Source organism: Macaca nemestrina, chromosome 14 (assembly GCF_043159975.1).
Source record: "Macaca nemestrina isolate mMacNem1 chromosome 14, mMacNem.hap1, whole genome shotgun sequence".
Taxonomy (NCBI): Eukaryota; Metazoa; Chordata; class Mammalia; order Primates; family Cercopithecidae; genus Macaca; species Macaca nemestrina.
The window spans coordinates 114771035-114790681 of record NC_092138.1 but is presented as its reverse complement, the minus strand read 5'-3'; the positions used below and the strand labels follow the sequence as shown (position 1 = coordinate 114790681).

The 19647-nt window shown below is 56.9% G+C and overlaps 1 protein-coding gene across 2 annotated transcripts in view; it reads left to right on the top strand.

Annotated features, from left to right (window-relative positions):
- LOC105471877 (sarcosine dehydrogenase) overlaps positions 1-17341 on the top strand; it is a 63737-nt gene extending 46396 nt beyond the window's left edge. For both annotated transcript variants that reach the window (XM_071078562.1, XM_071078561.1), the window contains exons 17-19: positions 1331-1478; positions 7139-7232; positions 17243-17341. In XM_071078562.1, the coding sequence (XP_070934663.1) occupies positions 1331-1478; positions 7139-7232; positions 17243-17326 (326 nt within the window). In that variant the 3' untranslated portion in view covers positions 17327-17341. The remainder of the gene's footprint in view (positions 1-1330; positions 1479-7138; positions 7233-17242) is intronic.
- Positions 17342-19647: the final 2306 nt, after the last annotated feature.

Below are 19647 nucleotides of genomic sequence, written 5' to 3'. Positions count from 1 at the left end.
CTGGGGACACCACTCAACAGGAGAAAACCACCGTGTGGGCTTTGCTTTACTTTCAGGCTTCAAAACTGCACTGTTTGAGTTATGAATATGCATGGGCATTAAATATGCACGTATTGAATACACGTGCTACCTACCCATGCTACATCAGATCACCATGAAGCCGAGAGAATGTGATGATTTACATGTGATCAAGGTGGCGTACAAAGCAGCTGTCAATCTTAAAAGTAATTTTAAATGATCTTTATTGATCTTTTTGTAAGATTACAAAAGGATACATGCTCCTGGGAACCATTCCAACAATACTGAAAAGCACAAAATCAGGTGCACAGCCCACAGCTCCCCCAACACCCAGGGCCAATGGCGCAAGTCCCCCAGCCACCCTGCTTTCTCGCTGTTCTCTGCCGTGTCAGCTTTGCAGGCCAGGCCTGGACCTGGGCTGACTGACCACTGGCCTCAGGACTGGCGTTTTGTTTTCAGGGAAGTTGATCAGGGATGGTCAGGGCCATAGGAGGCCAGGCCCATCAACTGCCATCTCCCTGGGCGCCAATTGGCCTCAGTAGCTCCCATGCCCTCCTGGGAGAGGCTTGGGATAGCTGCAGACTGGTGGGGCCACCCAGGAGCCAGGGACCTGAGAGTGGCTGTGTGTGTGTGTGTGTGTGTGTGTGTGTGTGTGTGTGTGTGTATGTTGAGGGAGGTGAGGTGGGGTGTCTGTCTGGCATAGGGCTGAGGATGCTGTCCAGAAACAGCCCCAGCCCAGAGGTCAGGGAACCCCTTGAGGACTGGCTTGCCTTTGCCTTCATTCTCTGTTGTGCTCATGGTATCAAGAGGAGGAAAGGAGGGAGCAGCCTGGCTGGGGCCTGCCCGGGGCCCTGAGAGGTCTCTCATCCAAGGGGTGCTCCCAATAGCTCTGTGGGGCCAGATGTTGTGGGTCTACCCCTTTTACAGATGAGAAAATGGGGGCTCAGAGAGGTGAGAAGTAAGGCCGGAGAGCCACAGAACTGCATCTGGGCCAGGCTGGCCTAGGCCTGTGTGTTCCCAAGACACCGTCCTCCCAGGGTGGGGGCATCCCTTTGAGGTGTCTGCAGAGGGCTGGGTGGTAGGGGTTGAGAAGCAGGTCCTTCTCTTAACCCTCATGGCTCAGAGGATACTCTGTGCAGGGCGTGGCCCTGGGGGACCAAGGGAGGGACAGATACGGTCCCTGGGCACTGTGAAGGCACAGGCCCCTGAGAGTGCATCTGTTTTCTCAGCCGGGAGACCCTTGGGCCACCCTCTCTGTCCCCACCTCCCAGGCCCTGAAATCCTGCTCTAAGTCCAGGTGCCTCTCTTCCAGGGGACGGTTACTACCTGGCCGTGGGCGGGGCCGTGGCCCAGCACAACTGGTCCCACATCACCACCGTGCTGCAGGACCAGAAGTTCCAGTGCCAGCTCATCGACAGCTCCGAGGACCTGGGCATGGTCAGCATCCAGGGCCCAGCCAGGTGAGACAGGACCGGGAGCCCGCCCCTGGGCACACCTGCTCCCTGGACCCAGGTCCTCCAACAGGCCCTTGGGCAGAACCGCTTCTCCAGAATGGGCCATTCTGAATAGTGAAGCGCTCTGGTAAACCAGAGATGCCTTTCTGAATAGATATCTTGAAAGTACTGGAATGCAGATAAGCCCGTAACATGAGTCAGACTGAGACAACATAAGACAACTTTGTAGTTGTTCAGTCACTGAGGACCCCAGGGTCCCAGAGGGGAGGACAGTCTCTGCATCACCCGTGCAGTCTAGGAATTATCGTCCACCATCCCAGAGTGGGCAGAACCAGGCCAGGGTTCGCCCTGCTACCTGGTAATTTCTGTATGCCACCTGGATCACACGGGCAGAGTAATATCCTACACCGAGGGGTCTCTGGCTCCTCCAGAAACACGTGCCATGACAAGGTCTCTGCATGGCTTATCCATGCATGCATTCCTTCTATAAACACCTGCCAGGCTGTGTTCCCCACCCATGAGAAACCAAGACCCGGGAAGACCCTCGGCTGCTGGCTCATGCACACAGCCACAGAAGAGTCCTAGGCAAAAGGACGGCTGAGCAGGTGTGCACCTTGGACAAACCCCTCTGACTGTGCTTCAGAGGCTGGGAGAAGGGACTGGGGGTGGGGGACAGAGGGAAAAGGCAGTCATGTCAGCAGCCACTCGTGGAGCAACCTGTGACTTGCCAAGCCTGAGCCGACATCTCCCATCCCCATAGTAGCCCTTTGAGGTGGTCATAATTGTTCTTATTTTTACTGATCCAGAAACTGAGAAACAGAGAGGTAGAGACATTTGCCCAAGGTCACACAGCTGGTCAGTGCCAGGGCTGATGGGGAAGCGTCCCTCTTTGTGCTCAGAAGCCTGCACACGCTCATTGCCAACCTTTTTCAAGAGTTACAAACCCTCTGTGAGGAAACAGCCTAGTCTAGGCCTTCCATTGGTGACCCCCCGGGATAAGGGGCCAGGACACTCATCTCCGTGTGCCTCCTGCCACCACATCTGCCTTGGGGCTGGACAGGGTGGCTCTGCTGGACTGGGCAGGAGGAAGAGGCACGAGATGAGGGCACTGCTTCTGGGTACGTGGAGGGTGTCAAAGGAGTGATCTATCTCTGGAAAATGATGGGGGCAGCTTCGGGGAGAGGACGGGAAAGGAGAGATGGAGAGGTGGGGAGGGGTGGGGGGAGATGCGTCTCCAGCCTGCAGGTCGCCGAGGTGAGCACTTTGACGTAGCGGCGCTGTGTCCGGGTGATATCCTGTCAGCCTGGGATTCTGCCGAGACCTCTGGCTGGAGTGCCCAGACCCTGCCACAGGGTCCGTTTTCCCTGGCACCTCTCCCTGAGTCCTGGGCCGTCGCTCCCCTCTCGGGCTGCGAGGGACTGAGTTGGTTGCTGTCTGTCCAAGTGTACGCACTGCGGTGCTCAGAGGCACGCAGCAGACGCGTGCTTGCTGAATGAAGGGATAGAATCGGAGAGGGTCGAGTGCTTTAACATTAACTGGCTTCTGCCAAGGGTTTGACTTGAGGCTGCTCATAGAAAGCAACATGCGTTAAGGAGACGCTGGGCAGAACCCTGCAGGAAAGGAGTGACCCAGCCTTGGTGTTCTCGGGGAACTGCTCCTGGCAGTGGCAACAGCAGGTGCAAAGTCCCCGTGGCAGGCAAGTACGTTTGTCTGAGGCACACATGGAGGCTGGGATGGAGCAGGCCAAGAGCCGTGCTCAGAGGGCAGCAGGGTGAGATCCTGGAGGCCCAGTGGCTGCTCCTCTGAGGGAGGGGTGCTGAGCAGAGGAGGAACATGGTTGGGCTTGGGCTTTGGTGGGGGGCCTCTGCTGTTGGGCCAGTGGGCAGGGGACCAGCAGGCCTGTGAGGAGCCCCAGGCCAGGCGAGGAGGCAGGGATGTCCAGGAGGGAGTGATGAGCTGAGTTCGTACGGCTCACGGGCGAGGGTTTGGCATTGTGGTGGTTCCCATGGACTGGGCGAAGCTCGTAGCACCCGACGGTGGATGGGGTGTGCTGAGAGGGTCAGGGGGAGGGGACGCGTGCATGATGAGGAGTGGAGGGTGCCGGCCACAGCGACAGGGAAAGAGACTGGGATGCGGTGGAATCATGCAGGCCCCAGCCTGGCCCACAGGCAGCTGCAATGCTATGTGCTTTCAATTTCTCACCTGAGTGACCCCAACCTCTGCATCTCTGGGGTGGAGGGAGGGGTGTCAAGGCCTGGTCCTCGGAATCCTCCGGCTTCATTGCCACGCCAACCTTGGACAGGAAGTGGGGATATTTTTAGTGTCGGGGAGGCAGGTGGGCCGTGGAGGGAGGAGGTGGCAGATGGACAGATCAAGGTGCGGCCGGGGGCGGCCAGTGCGCCCAGCCTCATTATCAGCTACTCCAGCCGGCGGCGGGGGAGGCAGCCAGGGCGGGAAGAGGAGCTCGCTGCCTCCTGGTAATTTCTTAACTTTCTTCTCCAAAATGTCCTCTATCTTTCAAAAATAACCCAAAGTTTCTTAGATGAATAATAATACTGGTGCTGCTGATGAAGGCTGCACTTTCAGACTTGTTATTCAGGACGTGCTCAGCACACCTGCTGGACCCTGGAGCAGGCTGTGTGAGCGGCTGCCCCATGGAACTTTCTGGAAATGTTCCATAACTGAGCAGTCCAACACGCAGCCACTAAGCCCTGTGTGGCTACTGAGCCTTTGAAATGTGGCTAGTGGGACTGCATTTTTTTTTTTTGAGACGGAGTCTCGCTCTGTCACCCGGACTGGAGTCCAGTGGCGTAATCTTGGCTCACTGCAAGCTCCGCCTCCTGGGTTCGTGTCATTCTCCTGCCTCAGCCTCCCGAGTAGCTGGGACTACAGGCGCCTGCCACCGCACCTGGCTAATTTTTTGTATTTTTAGTAGAGACGGGGTTTCACTGTGGTCTTGATCTCCTGACCTCGTGATCCACCCGCCTCGGCCTCCCAAAGTGCTGGGATTACAGGTGTGAGTCACCGTGCCCGGCCGGGACTGCATTTTTAATACTAGTGAATGTAAACTCAAATAGCCTCATGTACTGGTGGAGGCTGGGCATGGTGGCTCATGCCTGCAACCCCAGTACTTCGGGAGGCCGAGGTGGTAAGACCACTGGAGTCCTGGAGTTTGAGACCAGCCTGAACAACATAGCAAGATCCTGTCTCTAAAAAAACAAAAACTTTTTTTTTTCAATTAGCTGGGCATGGTGGTGCACACCTGTAGTCGCAGCTACTTGGGAGCCCAAGGCTGGAGGATTACTTGAGCCCAAGGAGGTCAAGGCTGCAGCAAGCTGTGATTGTGCCTCTGCATGCCAGCCTAGGTGACAGTGTGACCTTGTCTCAAGCCGAAATGAAACAAACCAAAACCAATATTCTTGCATGACTGGGAGAGACGGTGTCGTGCAGCCCAGAACTGGCCATCACTGTGGTCATGGTTAACACCACGGGCTTTGTGTGTGCTTTCTTGCTGGTTCCTCACAATGGCCCACGGCATCACAGATGAGGGACTGGGGCTTGGTAGGGTTGAGGGGTAAGTACAGGGCCTGTGACTAGAACCGGGGCCTCTGACTGGGAAGCTCATGGACCCCTGGAGTTGGGCTTCCCCTGAGGTTGCTGAGCCCACGCCTGGGTCAGAGCCCTTCAAAGCCTTGGACCAGGTGGCAGCTCCAGGCTCCTGCTCCAGGGTCCCTGCCGTGTGGCTGCCACTCAGGGCTGCAGAGAGCATGTGCTTGTCAGATCTGAGGCGCTGGTATCACTCTCCAGGACTTGGCACCACGTGGGTGCTGGGTGGTTACATAAGGGTCTTGGCCAACTGCACCACCGCCGAGCACCTCAGGCTGACGTGGGTGGCGGCTCCCAACACTGTGACGATTGGGATTAGGGTCAGCAGCGCTTCTGGGCAGCTCACCCTGCAGGCTCAACACCTGCTGGGACCCCAGAGGGACAGAAGCGGGAGCATCTCCTGGCAATGGAGGCCTCACCCTGCTGTGCCAAGCCAGGGTGTTCAGTCAGTCCTATTTACTGAGAGCCTTCTTTGTGCCAGACACATTGGGATGGGGGGATTCTGTTGGCACAGAGCTCCTGGGGGTGGGTACAACCAATGTGAGAGACACTCTGGCAGGAGACTGTGGGACCTTGGACAACGAGTACCTGACCAAGACCTAGGGAGTCAGGGAGGGCTCCTGGAGGAGGTGACAGCTGAGCCAAGAGCTGAAGGATGACAAAGGGTTAAGTGGGGACAGGGGAAGGGGTGAGAATGTTGAGGGGCACAAGAGGGCTAGACCTGGAGGTGGGCACGGTGCCCAGGAGGTGAGGGCTTCCTTGGAGACCATGGGTTTTGGCCCCAGTGAGGTCTCCAGTACTTGGGCAAGTGTGAGAGTAGATGTGGTGCAGGGCACCGTGGAGTGGGGAAGGTGGGGAGTGAACCCCTGCCCTCACAGAGCTTATAAACTAGGGGTGGACCCAGCAAATCTGTGCAAACTGTCGAGTATGGACTGATTGTCCAGCACTCAGGAACATTCCCGGGCCCTCGCCACACTGTGGGCGCTCGGGTGCGGCCCTGCCCTTGCTAGGTCACAGTCCCCTAGGAGGTTGAAATGGCTCTTAGCACCTGCTGGGTGCTAAGCCCAGCTCTCTACCTCCTCCAAGTCTGCAGCCTCAGCGTCTCACACCCATGTCAGGCAGAGGACTTTGGGGCCGAGGTGCCCGGTTGGAGGGTTAGGTCAGGGAACAGAGCGGGGTGGTGTCTGGAAAGAGCACTTTCTGCAGGGGGCTGGGAGGAAGCCAGAATCTGCTCCAATCCGCTCTGCCTTGGGCAAGTTACTCTGCTTTTTTTTTTTTTTTTGAGGTGGAGTCTCGCTCTGTCGCCCAGGCTGGAGTGCAGTGACCGGATCTCGGCTCATTGCAAGCTCTGCCTCCCGGGTTTACGCCATTCTCCTGCCTCAGCCTCCCGAGTAGCTGGGACCACAGGCACCCGCCACCTCACCCGGCTAGTTTTTTTGTATTTTTTAGTAGAGATGGAGTTTCACCGTGTTAGCCAGGATGGTCTCGATCTCCTGACCTTGTGATCCGCCCGTCTCAGCCTCCCAAAGTGCTGGGATTACAGGTGTGAGCCACCGCACCTGGCCTTACTCTACTCTTCTGTGCAGCACTGAGGCCGCCATAGCCAGCTCCTCTCTTGGGCGGTGGCTACCGAAGCAGCAGCTGAGGCCCCTCCAGCCTCTGACGAGTTGGAAACCTAGAGGGGCCTGGGGATGTGGACTGTGGACCTGGCCCAGATGCTCTGTTCCTCCTGGCCTGTGGGCTTCAGGGGCATTCCGTGGTTAGATAACCATTCTGGCCTCAGTTCCCCATCTAAGAATCACGAGTCCCATCAGAGCTGTCTCCAAGTCTGCGTCCCCAGGGGTCCTGCTAGCCCCAGCGTTACTCCGCTGGAAGGTGGCCGTCTTGTGTATATTTGGAACATACATCTGTCTTGGTGTATTTTTATTAATCCATGTTTATTGTCGTCTGTCTCATGAGGACAGAGACTTATCCCACTCATGGCAGGTCCCTGGGGCCTTTCCTGCCCAGGCCCCACCCGTGAGCACTTGCTGACCGAGCGACTTTGCTTTTGCCTGCAGCCGGGCCATTCTGCAGGAGGTGCTGGATGCAGACCTGAGCAACGAGGCCTTCCCATTCTCCACCCACAAGCTGCTAAGAGCCGCCGGGCACCTGGTAGGTTCCAGCTGGCCACGTCCTCTGGGTCGTGGGTGGCAGCATGGTGTGAGGGGCATCCTGGGGGATCTGGGGGCTGGGGACTCTTGGGCAGGTTCCTTTACCTCCCTGGCCTCAGTCCCCAATTGTGAAGGGGGGCAGTGGGACCAGGCGGCCCTCCCACAGGCTGTTGGCAGCTTGGAGAGGTCATGGGGATCAAAGTCACAGCATCTTCCATCCATCCCCAGTGCCTGGTTCGTGCCAGGGACTCAGTCCCAGGGAAGGTGACCTCAGCCTCACCGCCCGCATCACCACCTATTGTATCCCCTCCTGAAAGGCGCAGGGCAGCCCTCCTGAGGCCGAGTGACCCCCTGGAAACGGGAGGACCGAGCTCTGCTGAGCAGTAGCCAGCTCCAGAGGTCTCCACGTGGCAGCCTCCCAGCTGCCATTGTTGGCATGGGAGGAGGGGCTGCTGGGGTGGGAGCACAGCCAGTCCCCAAAGAGCACCCCACACATCGCCTGCCAGCTCTAAAAAGTCTCTATCCTGAGGGCCAGGGCCCACCCATTCTGAGATGGCGGTGGTGGTGTCCGGTGCCAGGACTCCATGCGACCCGGCCCCAGGCAGGAGGCTCCCTCAGAGACCAGGATCGGGACCCAGGTTCTAGTTCTGGGCCAGCATGCCCCTCTTCTGGGCTTTGTTTCCTTGTTGGAAAACAGGCATCTTGGCATCTGCTTTGACTTCTCGAGGCTGAGGTGAGGATGGTAAACATAGCAGCCCCTGTTTGCCGAGGGCTTCCTGTGTGCCAGACACTATTCCGCGAGCGTCACAGCACACTTCCCCATGGAATCCCCGCCGCAGCGCGGAAGGCTCTGTTACAGGGTCTCCCAACCTCAGCACGACTGACATGGTGGTACAGACCCTCTCTGCTCTGGGGGCCCTCCTGTGTGACACAGGTGTGTGGCAGCCTCCCAGGCTGCCGCCCGCTAGGTCCCAGTGGCGCCCACTGTTGTGACAGCCACAAGTGTGTTCAGACATGGGCAAAGGTCTGCTGGGGGCAGGATCACCCGTTGAGAACCTTGGTGCGTGACCACCCAGCTTGTTTGCAGGGGTGTAAGCCATGCAGTGGCAGCGGGGACCGGGCCTCCAGAGCCCTCCAGCACTCCTGCTGCAGGAGATGTTGCCCTGTGTGACGCATGTTACCCAGATGGAGCTCAGAGAGGCTGCTCAGGGCCACCCGGCTAAAGAAACCCAGAACCCCCAGATATGTGTCAGTGACCCGGATGTGGCCTTCAGGAGGGGGTGGGCGGGTGCACGGCCGCATTTGGAGGCAGCTCCCTGTCTCTCCTTCCTGTATGTTCGTCTGGGGTTTGGGTGGGGAAAATGCTAAGGAAGGTTGGGGAGGAGCGAGGTCCTGGGAGACAGAGCTGGGTTCCGTTAGCAGATAAACAACGTGGCGATGACTGTCAGGGAGGAGGCAGCCAGAGACCAGGGAGATCCCAGCGGCTCTGCTCTCACCTCCCCTCTCCAGAGGCTGCGCAGGGGCAGGAAGCGGGGCTGGCTGTGTCTAGCTTGCTTCCTGCCTCTGGTGCAAAGCTGCCTGCTGGGACCAGAGAGGGTGGGCGCTCAGAGAGAGCAGCACAGCTGGATCCAGGCCACATGGCCTTCAGACGGCCCGACTCCAGCTCCAGCAGGCCGGCCACGGGGTCCACACAGCATCCAGCTTTGTCTGCAGCTGGGCTCTGGTTTGCAGAAGCGGAGGGGAGCCGTGGGTTCTCCCACCTTGCTGAGGCTTGGCATAGGTGCTAGCTCTGTATGGTTTGGCTACCGGAGGGGGAGACAACCAGGTGGGAACCCATCCCCTCCCATGTGAGGCCCAGCAGCCTCGCCCCCACCCGCGCGGCCATTCCAGCAAGCTGCTGGGACTTGTTCTCAGACAGGCAGCTCCAGCTGCCTCCCCTCCCCTGGGGCTGGTCCTTTCCTGGCCCTGGCGGCCTCCCCAAGCCTGGACCGCGGCTGCCTGGGTCCGCCTCCACCTGTGTGGCCCAGGAGCCAGGCCAGGCCAGGTGCTCGCTGAGCTGACACAAAGGCTCTGCTTCCAGGATGACGTCCCCCAGAGGAACAGGCCAGGCCAAACACAGCGTTGGGGGTGTAGGGGGTGCAGGGATGGTCACAGGGGCCGCTTCTCCCCACAGTCTCCTGCTCATTGGTGTAAAATAACTGGTGTTATACAAACACGTCAGGGCTGCATAAGATACTGCTCATTGCTCAGTTTCCAACTGTCACTGCACATGGGATTCAGCACAGGGGCTGAGTGCAGAGCTCACTTCTAGCAAGCCCACTTTGGGCACGATCCTTGCCGCCTCAGAGCGAGGATGCCGGGTCTGTGGGCAGGTCTGGTGAGCTGCTGCACGAAGCTCATCTGGCTGGGACATGGTGGTCAGCAGCATCTCAGAGGACTGGTGGGGACATCCATAGCCTGCCAGCGAGTTAGCAAAAACCCCTCTAATCCCATCCCCAGAGAAATCAGGGTTGACAGTTGAGTGCGTTGCCTGCTATCTTCTTCCCGTCATCTGTGACTGTCTGTGGATTTTAAAACGTAATCAGGGCATCCCCTGCAGTCTGTACACACTGCTTTATTCTCCCGGATGTCGTGACTGTTTTCCTGTTCCTTTGAACGTTCCCTGAGAACCGCTTGGAACCCTCAGCTGCGTCTCCAGTGCCCTGGGCATGGATTTCACACTGGGCCCACCTCTTTGCTTTGGAAGTGGCCCCGGGAGGAACTTCCCTTGAACACCATCCTCCCAATAGACCCTGACTATTGGTCTGAGAGAGGGTAGAGCTGGACCCACCGGGTTGGAGGTGTCTGCGGTTCATGGTCCCGGCCTTCTGAGTCACTCTGTGGGGTGTTGTTCTCTGTCCGTCGGTATTCTGCGCGACTCGCTTGCCCAGTGCTACCCTAGGTCTCAGGTGGATTGGGAGAGAAGCACAATGCTTTCTAGGCCGGGGTCCCTGCCTGTGGGATGGGTGGGAGGGGAAACACAGGGGAGGCGGGACATGAGCATCAGCTGGCGTGCGCGATCCTGGGGACACGGGAAACAGGCGGTGGGGAGGTGCTGCACGCGTAAGGAGGCTCAGCTGCCGGGAAACACGCCGTGCGCCGGCCATGGCGGTTATCTGTGGCGTACCTCCCAGCACCGTCAGCTCATGTTGGACCACCTGGGACCCTCAGTCAAGCATTAGTGTTTTACTAAACAAGGATCCGTTCCCAGTGCTGTGCTTCTCACTCTCTCTCTCACCAGTGCTTGAGGGGCTCTGGAGTGAACTCTGTACATGCTGTCTAGGAGCCCGCTGGGTGCTGGACTGGGGTTCCAGGATGGAAGATGTGGCTCCTGCCCTCGATGGACTCAGACCCCGAGTGAGGTTGGGGCCCAGGAAGGGACCTGCAGCCACATTCCAGCCTGTACTGGAGAGAGGTCCTGGGCAGGGCGAGTGGTGACCACAGGCCAAGGGGTTCTCATGGAACCGAGAGTCCCACAAAGATGACCACAGAGAACTGAGTGTTGGCAGGAAACAGACAGGGTGGGGCAAGGCCCCGAGTGTCGAGCGTCTTGGCCTCTCGGCCGAGAACAAAGTATGGCCCGTGTTGGGGAGCTCTGCCCTGGGACTGACCCCAGGGCCTGTGGACGAGCTGGCTGGGAGCCCATATCAGCTGCCCCTGCTCTACCCGCTCCCCACCAGCATTCTCCCCGTCTCTGTGGGCCCCATCCCGACACCTCCTGGCCCCCGTGGCAGGACCAGGGCAGCAGATGCCCCGGTGCTGAGGGCAGGCTTCCATCCCCCCACAGCCCCAGCCAGGAGCTCGTCCCTGCCGACAGCCAGTGCCCCAGGGCCACACTCCTTAGGAAGACGGATGACCTTAGTGCACACAGATTTACTGTCTCCTGGGCTGAGTGGCTGGTTCTGCGGGGTCACTCCCATGCTCATGTTCTTAGAGTCCACGGGGTCCGTCGGGGACAGGCTAGGGGTGAGCTGGGGCTGACCATCTTCACCTAGAGACCCTGATGCCCAGCACTGAGCACAGCCCCACTGGCTTCTCATCCATCTCCCTCGTCCTCCCAGCAGCTCTCTGGAGTGGCCACTATGGGCCTGGCGGCCAGGTTTGCTTGTGTCTGGAGTGACCAGTGTGGGCCTGGCGGCCAGGTCTGCGTGTGCCTGGAGTGGCCAGTGTGGGCCTGGCGGCCAGGTCTGCGTGTGCCTGGAGTGGCCAGTGTGGGCCTGGTGGCCAGGTCTGCGTGTGTCTGGAGTGACCAGTGTGGGCCTGGTGGCCAGGTCTGCGTGTGTCTGGAGTGACCAGTGTGGGCCTGGCGGCCAGGTCTGCGTGTGTCTGGAGTGAACAGTGTGGGCCTGGTGGCCAGGTCTGCGTGTGTCTGGAGTGACCAGTGTGGGCCTGGTGGCCAGGTCTGTGTGTGTCTGGAGTGACCAGTGTGGGCCTGGTGGCCAGGTCTGTGTGTGTCTGGAGGACGACTGCAGCCCTCAGGGGCTTGAAGTTGCTGGGTGGCCAGTAGGTCCAGCTCCCATGAGATGGGGCCGGGGACTCGAAGAGTAGGCACCGCCAAGGGTGTGGAGGACGGAGTGGCCAGGGATCCTGCCCTCAGTGACTTCTGCCTTCTCTTGAGGGCCCCGGGGAGGTGTGGGCCAGGAGAGCAGAGGTTTTGGGCCCTTACTGTCAATGTTACAGTTTTTGCTGACCTGGGAGGCTGTCCCTCAAAGTGGCCAGGGCCATGCACTCCCAGGTGGCCCCAGCCTGGGACACAGTGCCCTCCCCATTTCCTGGCCAGCAAGACAGATGGGGATACAGCCACTGGCCATGGCCAACTCCCCCTGTAGGGCGGCCTCACAGGTAGGTGTGAGATGGGAGTTGAGTCAGCCACAGATGCTGGGGGTGGTTTGGAACCAAAGCGTCCGTGTTACCCAAGGCTCCTTGGAGGTCAGGCCAGAAACCTGGCTTTCCATCCTGCCCCATCCGTCTGCGGGACGCCTCTCTGGGCCTCAGTGTCCCCACCTGTAGCACAAAGTCTAGCACAATGTCTGAAATTCTTTCTGGGCCATTCCATAAGTCTGTCCAGACACTCTGGATTCTCTGAATCCAGGGAGAATTTCATATTCTCCTAAATAATATCTTGTGCTGGCTTAAAAATGTGTTGATGACATATCCCCTCAACGTGAAGAAACGCTGGGCCGGAGCGTGGACCTGAGCCAAGTATTTATAGGCGATCAGTTGAGTTCCAGCCAACCAGATGCAGGAGAGGAATGTGTGTGCCTGCACCGTCAGCGGAACCTCTGGGTTGAAGGCAGATGCAAGGGCCGATGAGGACAAGGGCCAGGGCTGCAGACCCAGGACCTGGGTACGAGAGTGGGTGCCTGCCGCTGCCCAAAGACCCTCCTCACCACCAGACGAATTGGGCGCAATTCCTAGCCGAGCACTGCTGCTTTCTGCACTGATTCTTCTCTGAGAGGCTGGGATCTGACCCAGGCCGCCACGATCCCTGGACTGCTAGAGGAAGAAGCAGGGTGGGGAGAGTTATTGTCCGCTCAGCAGCCAGCAGACCAGCTGTCCTTGCTCCCCAAATATCTGCCTCGAGGCCAGCAAGATTCCCCGTGGGTCAGTGCTCTCCCGGTGTGCCTCCCGGAGCTCCGCTCGGCCAGACACGGTGTTCCCAGAGCCCCTGCCGAGGACAGGCCCCGCTGCGAAGCAGCATGCTGGGCTGGGAGCACTCCGTGGGGCACAGCGATAAAGTGATTTTCTCTGAAAATTAATTTCAGCTCGAAAGGAAATTGAATCTCTTTTCCTGACAGCGAGAAGTCCTAGTTGTGGCGCTATTAGGATTTGATTAGTTCAGGATGGAGCAGTCCTGCACCCACACACATTAGATAACCATGACATGCCAGTCAGAGACCAACTGGGTTCCGGTCACTGCCTAAACACGCGCTTTACAGAACCTGTGCAGATTTGCTGAGGCCTGAGACAGATGCCCAATGTCATGGGCAGGTTCCCTGATGCAGCGCGGAGAGACTGGTGGCCGCAGGCTGGGGCGCCATGTTCCCTGTCACGGGTTAAGCTGCTGCCATGACAATGTGAAGTGTCTGGGCCCCAAGGGGAGGTTGGAGCAAGGGTGTTTGTGGAGTGGGTGGTGGGAAGCTTCAACCTGCCCCGGGTTTGCTGCTTCTGTCTGGGGCAAGTGACCTCATGCAGAATTGGGTGCAGAGGGCCCTGAGCTGGGGGCCTCGGAGGCTTCAGGGGCAATCAGTTCCAGGTTCTCATCTTGCCCTTGTAAGGAAAGAAAAAGTGTGATCCCTCCCCTCAGCCATCATCAGGGGCATGGGAGACAGGCCTGTAACAAAAGACAGGTTCACAAGAGAAAAGCACACCAGATCTATTTAATCAAAGCTTTATGTGACATGGGAGCCATCAGAAAGGGGGACCCAGAGGCCCAGGGAAGACGGTTCCAGTGCTCAGGGTCGGTGAAGAACGGGCAGCCATGTGGACAGGTGTCGGATGGCAGGGGATGCCTGTGGGGATGGACTGCGGGGAGGCCGGCGAGGTCGGCCATGCCGATCCCCCTTGGTGTCTCCGTGCAGGTGCTCCTCACTCCCAGGCATGGGGCAGGATCCCTGGAGCTAGGGCCTTATGACCCATAGTCAGACAAAGTGGGCGGAGAACATCTTTAGGGCCAGTTGCTCCCCAGAAAGGTGGGCAAGGCTTGTGTTGTATTTCTAGGTCTCATGGCTGGCTTTGGGGGAGAGGGCCTCTACTGTCCATGACCCACCTGGGGAAAGAGGAATTCTGGCTTTTGTGACTTGCTGCGGGGGAGAAAGAGGGCGGGAGACAGGAGGGGAGGAGGAGGTCGGAGAGAGACTTGGGCTGCACCAGAGGCCTTCTGGTCTCCTGTAGTCCTGAGTCCTCATGCCAGGTGCCCTGCTTGGGGGATCACGGTCTGAATCCTAGAATGCTTGCAGCAGATGAGCCTCAAGCCTGCTGGCCACTGTGGTGGGGGCTGGCGAGAATGGGTACCAGTGCTGTGTGGCCCAGGGCAGGAGGCCTCCTGCACCTGCCCACTGACCGACACTTGCCACCCAAGTGGCCTGAATGGAATGGGACAGGCAGGGCGAGTTCCTCTCACCCTTGGGGACCAATGACATCCCACAGAACTCCCTACAGGGCCTGGAAGTGTCTGACCTCCAGAACCTTCCAAAAAGAGAGGGTCTTCAGGCCAATTTGGAGGGGGAGAGCCATGGTCATAGTAATGATGTTTGCCTAAGTATGGGGGACTCGATGGGCCTCAGCCCCGCCCCACGTGGTCTCTTTCCACAGAGAGATCCCCTCTCATCACAACCTGTAGTCCAGGAGTCTGAGCCCTAGCGAACGACACCAGTGGCAGGTGGCTCTGCAGGTTTCAGGAATCATTCCCCTCCTGTCCAGGCTGACTGGCTGGGAACAGTGCCTGGCCACTGGGAAGACTGGCACTAGGCAGCCCTGTGGGTCCTGAGCCCTCACCCCCAGCCAGGGCCAAGCAGGAAAGGGACTCAGCTCCCAGCAGGGTCCATGCTGTCACAACGGACCCCTGCCCCAACCCTTTATTTGCAGAGCTAAATCTGCTCATAACAGACATGTCACTCCAGGTGACTGATTAGTTCCATGGGTGGAGAGGTCCCCTGTAGCCCCACCCTTCATGGGTTTGATTCCAAAGCACCTATTTCTAAACAGGAGGCAGAGTTCATCTCACCTTGGTCTTCCTCCCTCCCAGCTCAACCCCCACCTGGCCAGGTATCTGTTCTGGTCTGACCCTCAAACTGCACCCAGTTTGAGGTCAGGGGCCCAGGCTTGAAGGTGCATCCCCTACAGATTCTTTCAACAAGAATCGTGCATCATAAACTCTGTCTGGATCTGAGAACATTGTCAGTTCACCTCACTCCTCTCACCCCTGGAGGATGTGGGTTTCCAGGCTCAAAGTCCTGGAGGATGTGGGTTTCCAGGCTGACAGTTATGTTCGAAGCTCTGTGCTTCAAAAATACTGTTCTACAGTAGATTAGCATCTACTGGAGCCACGCTGAGGGATAGTTTCAAGGTTTCAGGCCTCCCTCTCTGTCTTATTTATTTGAGATGGAGTCTCACTCTGTTGCCCAGGCTGGAGTGCAGTGGGGTGACCTTGGCTCACTACAGCCTCCGCCTCTCAGGTTCAACCAATTCTCGTGCCTCAGCCTCCCAAGTAGCTGGGACTACAGCTGCCCGTCACCACACCCAACCAATTTTTGTATTTTTAGTAGAGATGGGATTTTGCCGTGTTGGCCAGGCTGGTCTCAAACTCCTGGCCTCAAGTGATCCGCCCAACTAGGCCTCCTAAAGTACTGGGATTGCAGGCGTGAGCCACCGCGCCCAGCCTCTCTCTGCCTCTCTCTCTCTCTCTTTCTCTTTCATTTCTCCTTCCTCCTCCCCACCTACCCGCTCTGCGCCCTGCCCACTCTGATGCCTGCGCATGCCCCAGTGTTTTCCATGCAGGGATTCGCTGGTGTTTTTCCCGTTTGGTACGTACTGTGCTTTCTGTAGTCTGACAGCTCATGACCAACCATCTTCACTTCTGGAACATTCTCTACCGTTATCTTTTTAAGTACCGCCTTTCCCCCCGCCCCCCACCCGCCTGGTCTCTCTGGTATCTCCTTGACCTTCTGTTGGACACAGGATGCAGCTTCCTGTCTGGCCTGGGGCCATTCCCTCACATTCCCCAAATTCCCATCTCTGTCTGCACCTCCTGGCTCCTCTGTTCCTGTGGCCCAGGATGTCGAGAAAGTGCCGGTCACTTAGTTCCTAGCCTCAGTTTCCCATGAAGAAAAGGAGCTGGTTTGTTGGCTGGTTTGTTAGTTTAAGTGTACAGTTTTGTAGTGTTAAGTATGTTCATATTGTTGGGAAACAAACCTCCAGAATGTCTTCATTTTATGAAACTGCAGCTCTGTCCCCATTGAGGCAACTCCCTTTCCCCCTCCCCAGCCCCTGTGCCCTCCATTCTGCTCTCGCTGTCTATGAATTTGGTGACTCCAGGGACCTCATATGAGTGGAATCAGACAGGATTTGTCCTTCTGTGACTGGCTCCCTTCACTTAGCATGATGTGTTTATAATGTGTTCATCCGCGTTGTGTTATGCGTCCAAATTTCCTTCCTTTTTAAGGCTGAATAATATTCCTTTGTGTGGATAGAACACATTTTGTCTGTTCATCATCTGTTTCTGGTGTTTTTGTTTTTGTTCTTTGAGACAGGGTCTTACTCTGTCACCCAGGCTGGAGTGTAGTGGCACGATCTCAGCTCACTGCCTCAACCTCCTGGGCTCAAGTGATCCTCCCCTTTCAGCCTCCCAAGTAGCTGGGACTACAGGCACACGCCATCACACCCAGCTAACTCTAAAATTTTTTGTAGAGACAGGGCTTCCCTGTGTTGCCCAGGCTTGTCTCAGACTCCTGGGCTCAAGCAGTCCTCCTGCCTTGGCCTCCCCAAGTAGCAGGATTACAGGTGTGAGCCACCATGCCCCGCTTGTTCATCCTCTGTTGATGGACACTTGGGTTGCATCTCCCTCTTGGCTATTGTGAATAACCCTGTGAACATGAGTGTGCAAATACCTCTTCGAATCCCTCCTTTCAATTCCTTTGGGTGTATACCCAGAAGTGGGGTTGCTGTATCACATGGAAGTTGTATTTTTAATGTTTTAAAGAACTGCCACCCTGTTTTCCACAGTGCTTGCACCATTTTCCATTTCCACCAACAGTGTACAAGGGCTCCAGTTTCTCCACATCCTCGCCAACACTTGTTACTTCCTTTTTCTTGTTTTTGTAATTGTCATCCTCATGGGCACAAAGTGATAACTCATTGTGCGTGCCTCTGATGGGGAGTGATGTGGAGCATCTTTTCCTGGGCCTGTTGGCCATTTGTATTTGTATTTGGGAATTGTTGATTCAAGTCCTTTGCCCATTTTTTTTTTTTTAGATGGAGTCTCGCTCTGTTGCCCCAGCTGGAGTGCAGTGGCACAACCTTGGCTCACTGCAGCCTCCACCTCTTAGATTCAAGTGATTCTCCCGCCTCAGCCTCCCGATTAGCCGAGACTACAGGCACACAGCACCACGCTCAACTAATTTTTTTAAAAAAATATTTTTAATGGAAACAAGGTTTCACTATGTTGGCCAGGATGGTCTCGAACTCCTGACCTCAGATGGTCCTCCCACCTTGGTCTCCCAAAGTGCTGGGATTACAGGCATGAGCCACCACACCTGGCCCCTTTGCCCATTTTTAATGGTGGTATTTGACTTTTTATTAAGTCATAGGAGTTCTTTATTCTGTCTGGGTAGAAGGCCCTTATCCTATGTAAGACTTGCAAATGTTCTCTCCCATCCCGTGGGTTGCCTTTTCACTTTTTATTAGTGTCCTCCAATGCACAAAAGTGCTTATGATGAATGTCCTTCCATCTGACTTTTGCTTTTGTGACCTGTGCTTTCAGTGTCCTGTCCAGGAAACCCTTGCCATTTCCAACTCCCCATGCTTTCTTCCAGAGGCTGTACAGCTACAGATCTTACCCTTATGTCTTTGTTCCATGTCTAGTTAATTTTTGGACGTGATGTAAGGTAAGCGACCAGCTTCACGCTTCTGCCCGTGGCTGTCAGATCCTCCCAGCACCACTTGTTGGAGACCTTTTCCCTGTGAGTGGCTTCAAGCACCCTTGTTGAAATCGTGTGAACACATACGTGACGGTTCATTTGACTTCGCTTTCTGCAACTTTGCTGACTTCGTTTAATATTTTCAGCAGGTTTTTTTGCATGGAATTTTCGGGATGTGGAAAGGGTTTAAACGAAACCTGACATAAGGCCCTTCCTGCTGATCTTCCACAACTCTGTGACTCCATCCACGGCCAGGAGTTCCATCTTGCAATTCGGGGCTTTCATAGCCCACCTGAGCCAAAGTGGCCAAGGGCCGCGTGCCAGGACCACGTGCTTGGTGCACACGTGCCATCCTTGGTTGATGGGTCAGAGGAGGGCACTGAGGCCGAGTGGGCTGACCCCCATGGGCGCTGGGAGATGCTGTTCCCACCCAAGCCCAGCTGACTGGGAGCCCATGTTCCGGATGTCCTCACTTGGCCTGTCCCTTTCCTTGTGGGTCACCACTTGGAAGAACTGGGGACCGATCCCACTCTACTGCTTTGGTGGAGAAAAATGCAAGATGCCTCAAAAACCAGTGATTCTGTGATGTTAGAGAGGCCCCTGGATTTCCCCAGACTCCCTCACTTTGTCGGGAAGCAGGTGTGGCCCCCGTTTTCCTCCTTCGTTCAGGGACCGTTTCTTGGGCCAGGCCGTGCATGGGATATGATAGAGACCCGGACCCAGCTGACTCCATCCTCGCTGAGCTGCTGGAGCCAGGAAGGATGGGACCGCTCCCTCCCTTCCACCCATGAACTCTCACTGAGCTGGGTGACAGGTCTTTGTCTGAACAGGGATCCACAGTTGGAGGGCCGTGGATAGGTGCACTTTAAAAATTATATTTCCTGTTTCAAAATGTGATTGGCTTTGAGCCCTGAGATCCTCCATAGGCTGTCTAAAATTAGAACCCCGTTGACAAGGCAATCTTTGTCAGGGGCCTACGGCTTGCACCAGGGAAGCAGGGAAATGTCAACAGTACATTTTCTGTGTCAATTTTGAGTTTTGTAGGAGGCCTGGGCAAATGGCAACCTAGAACAATTTGCGCTATTTCCAAAGCTTTTAGAATCCAGCCCCTCGGAGGCCAAGTGATTAAAGTGTCAGGTTTATAAGGAGCTGCCCCTGTGGTTGGGAGAGCGGCCTCTGCCCTCCCTCCCACAGATGTATCCCAGCGGGAGCTGTACGGGGAGGGCCTTTCCGCTCAGAACAGCGGTGGAATCAGCTCCTCCACTGTCTGGGATCCTGCAGTCAGCCTAGCTCTCCCCGTTCCTTTTGTGAGCTCTGTGGTCCCAGGGCTGAGCACTCAGGCTTTCCCATGGGAGTCAGTGGGTTCAAGGGTTTGCTTGAAGGTGAGGACGCAGACTCTAGTTACTGGGTGTGGATGTGCCACGCACCTGAATCAAGTGTGTGAGGAAAATCACGTCTCCTGTGCAAGGAGCCCCCCACGCTGCCTGTGGCCTCCACGGAGCCAAGTGCTAGCCTGATGTGCAGATGTGCAGGACACACCCTCCCAAAGACACCAGCTGTCCTCGGCAGAGCTGGGTGTGCCTAGGCCTGGCTCAGTGCCTCTGGGAGCCTCTGTGTCTCCCTCAGCCTATGGACATGATTGACAGTGTTCCCACCATTGCATGGGCCACGGAGGGATGAGATGAAGCTTAGCTCACGAGCACGTAATCGGCACTGTCATTTCTGCAGGGCTTGGGGTCA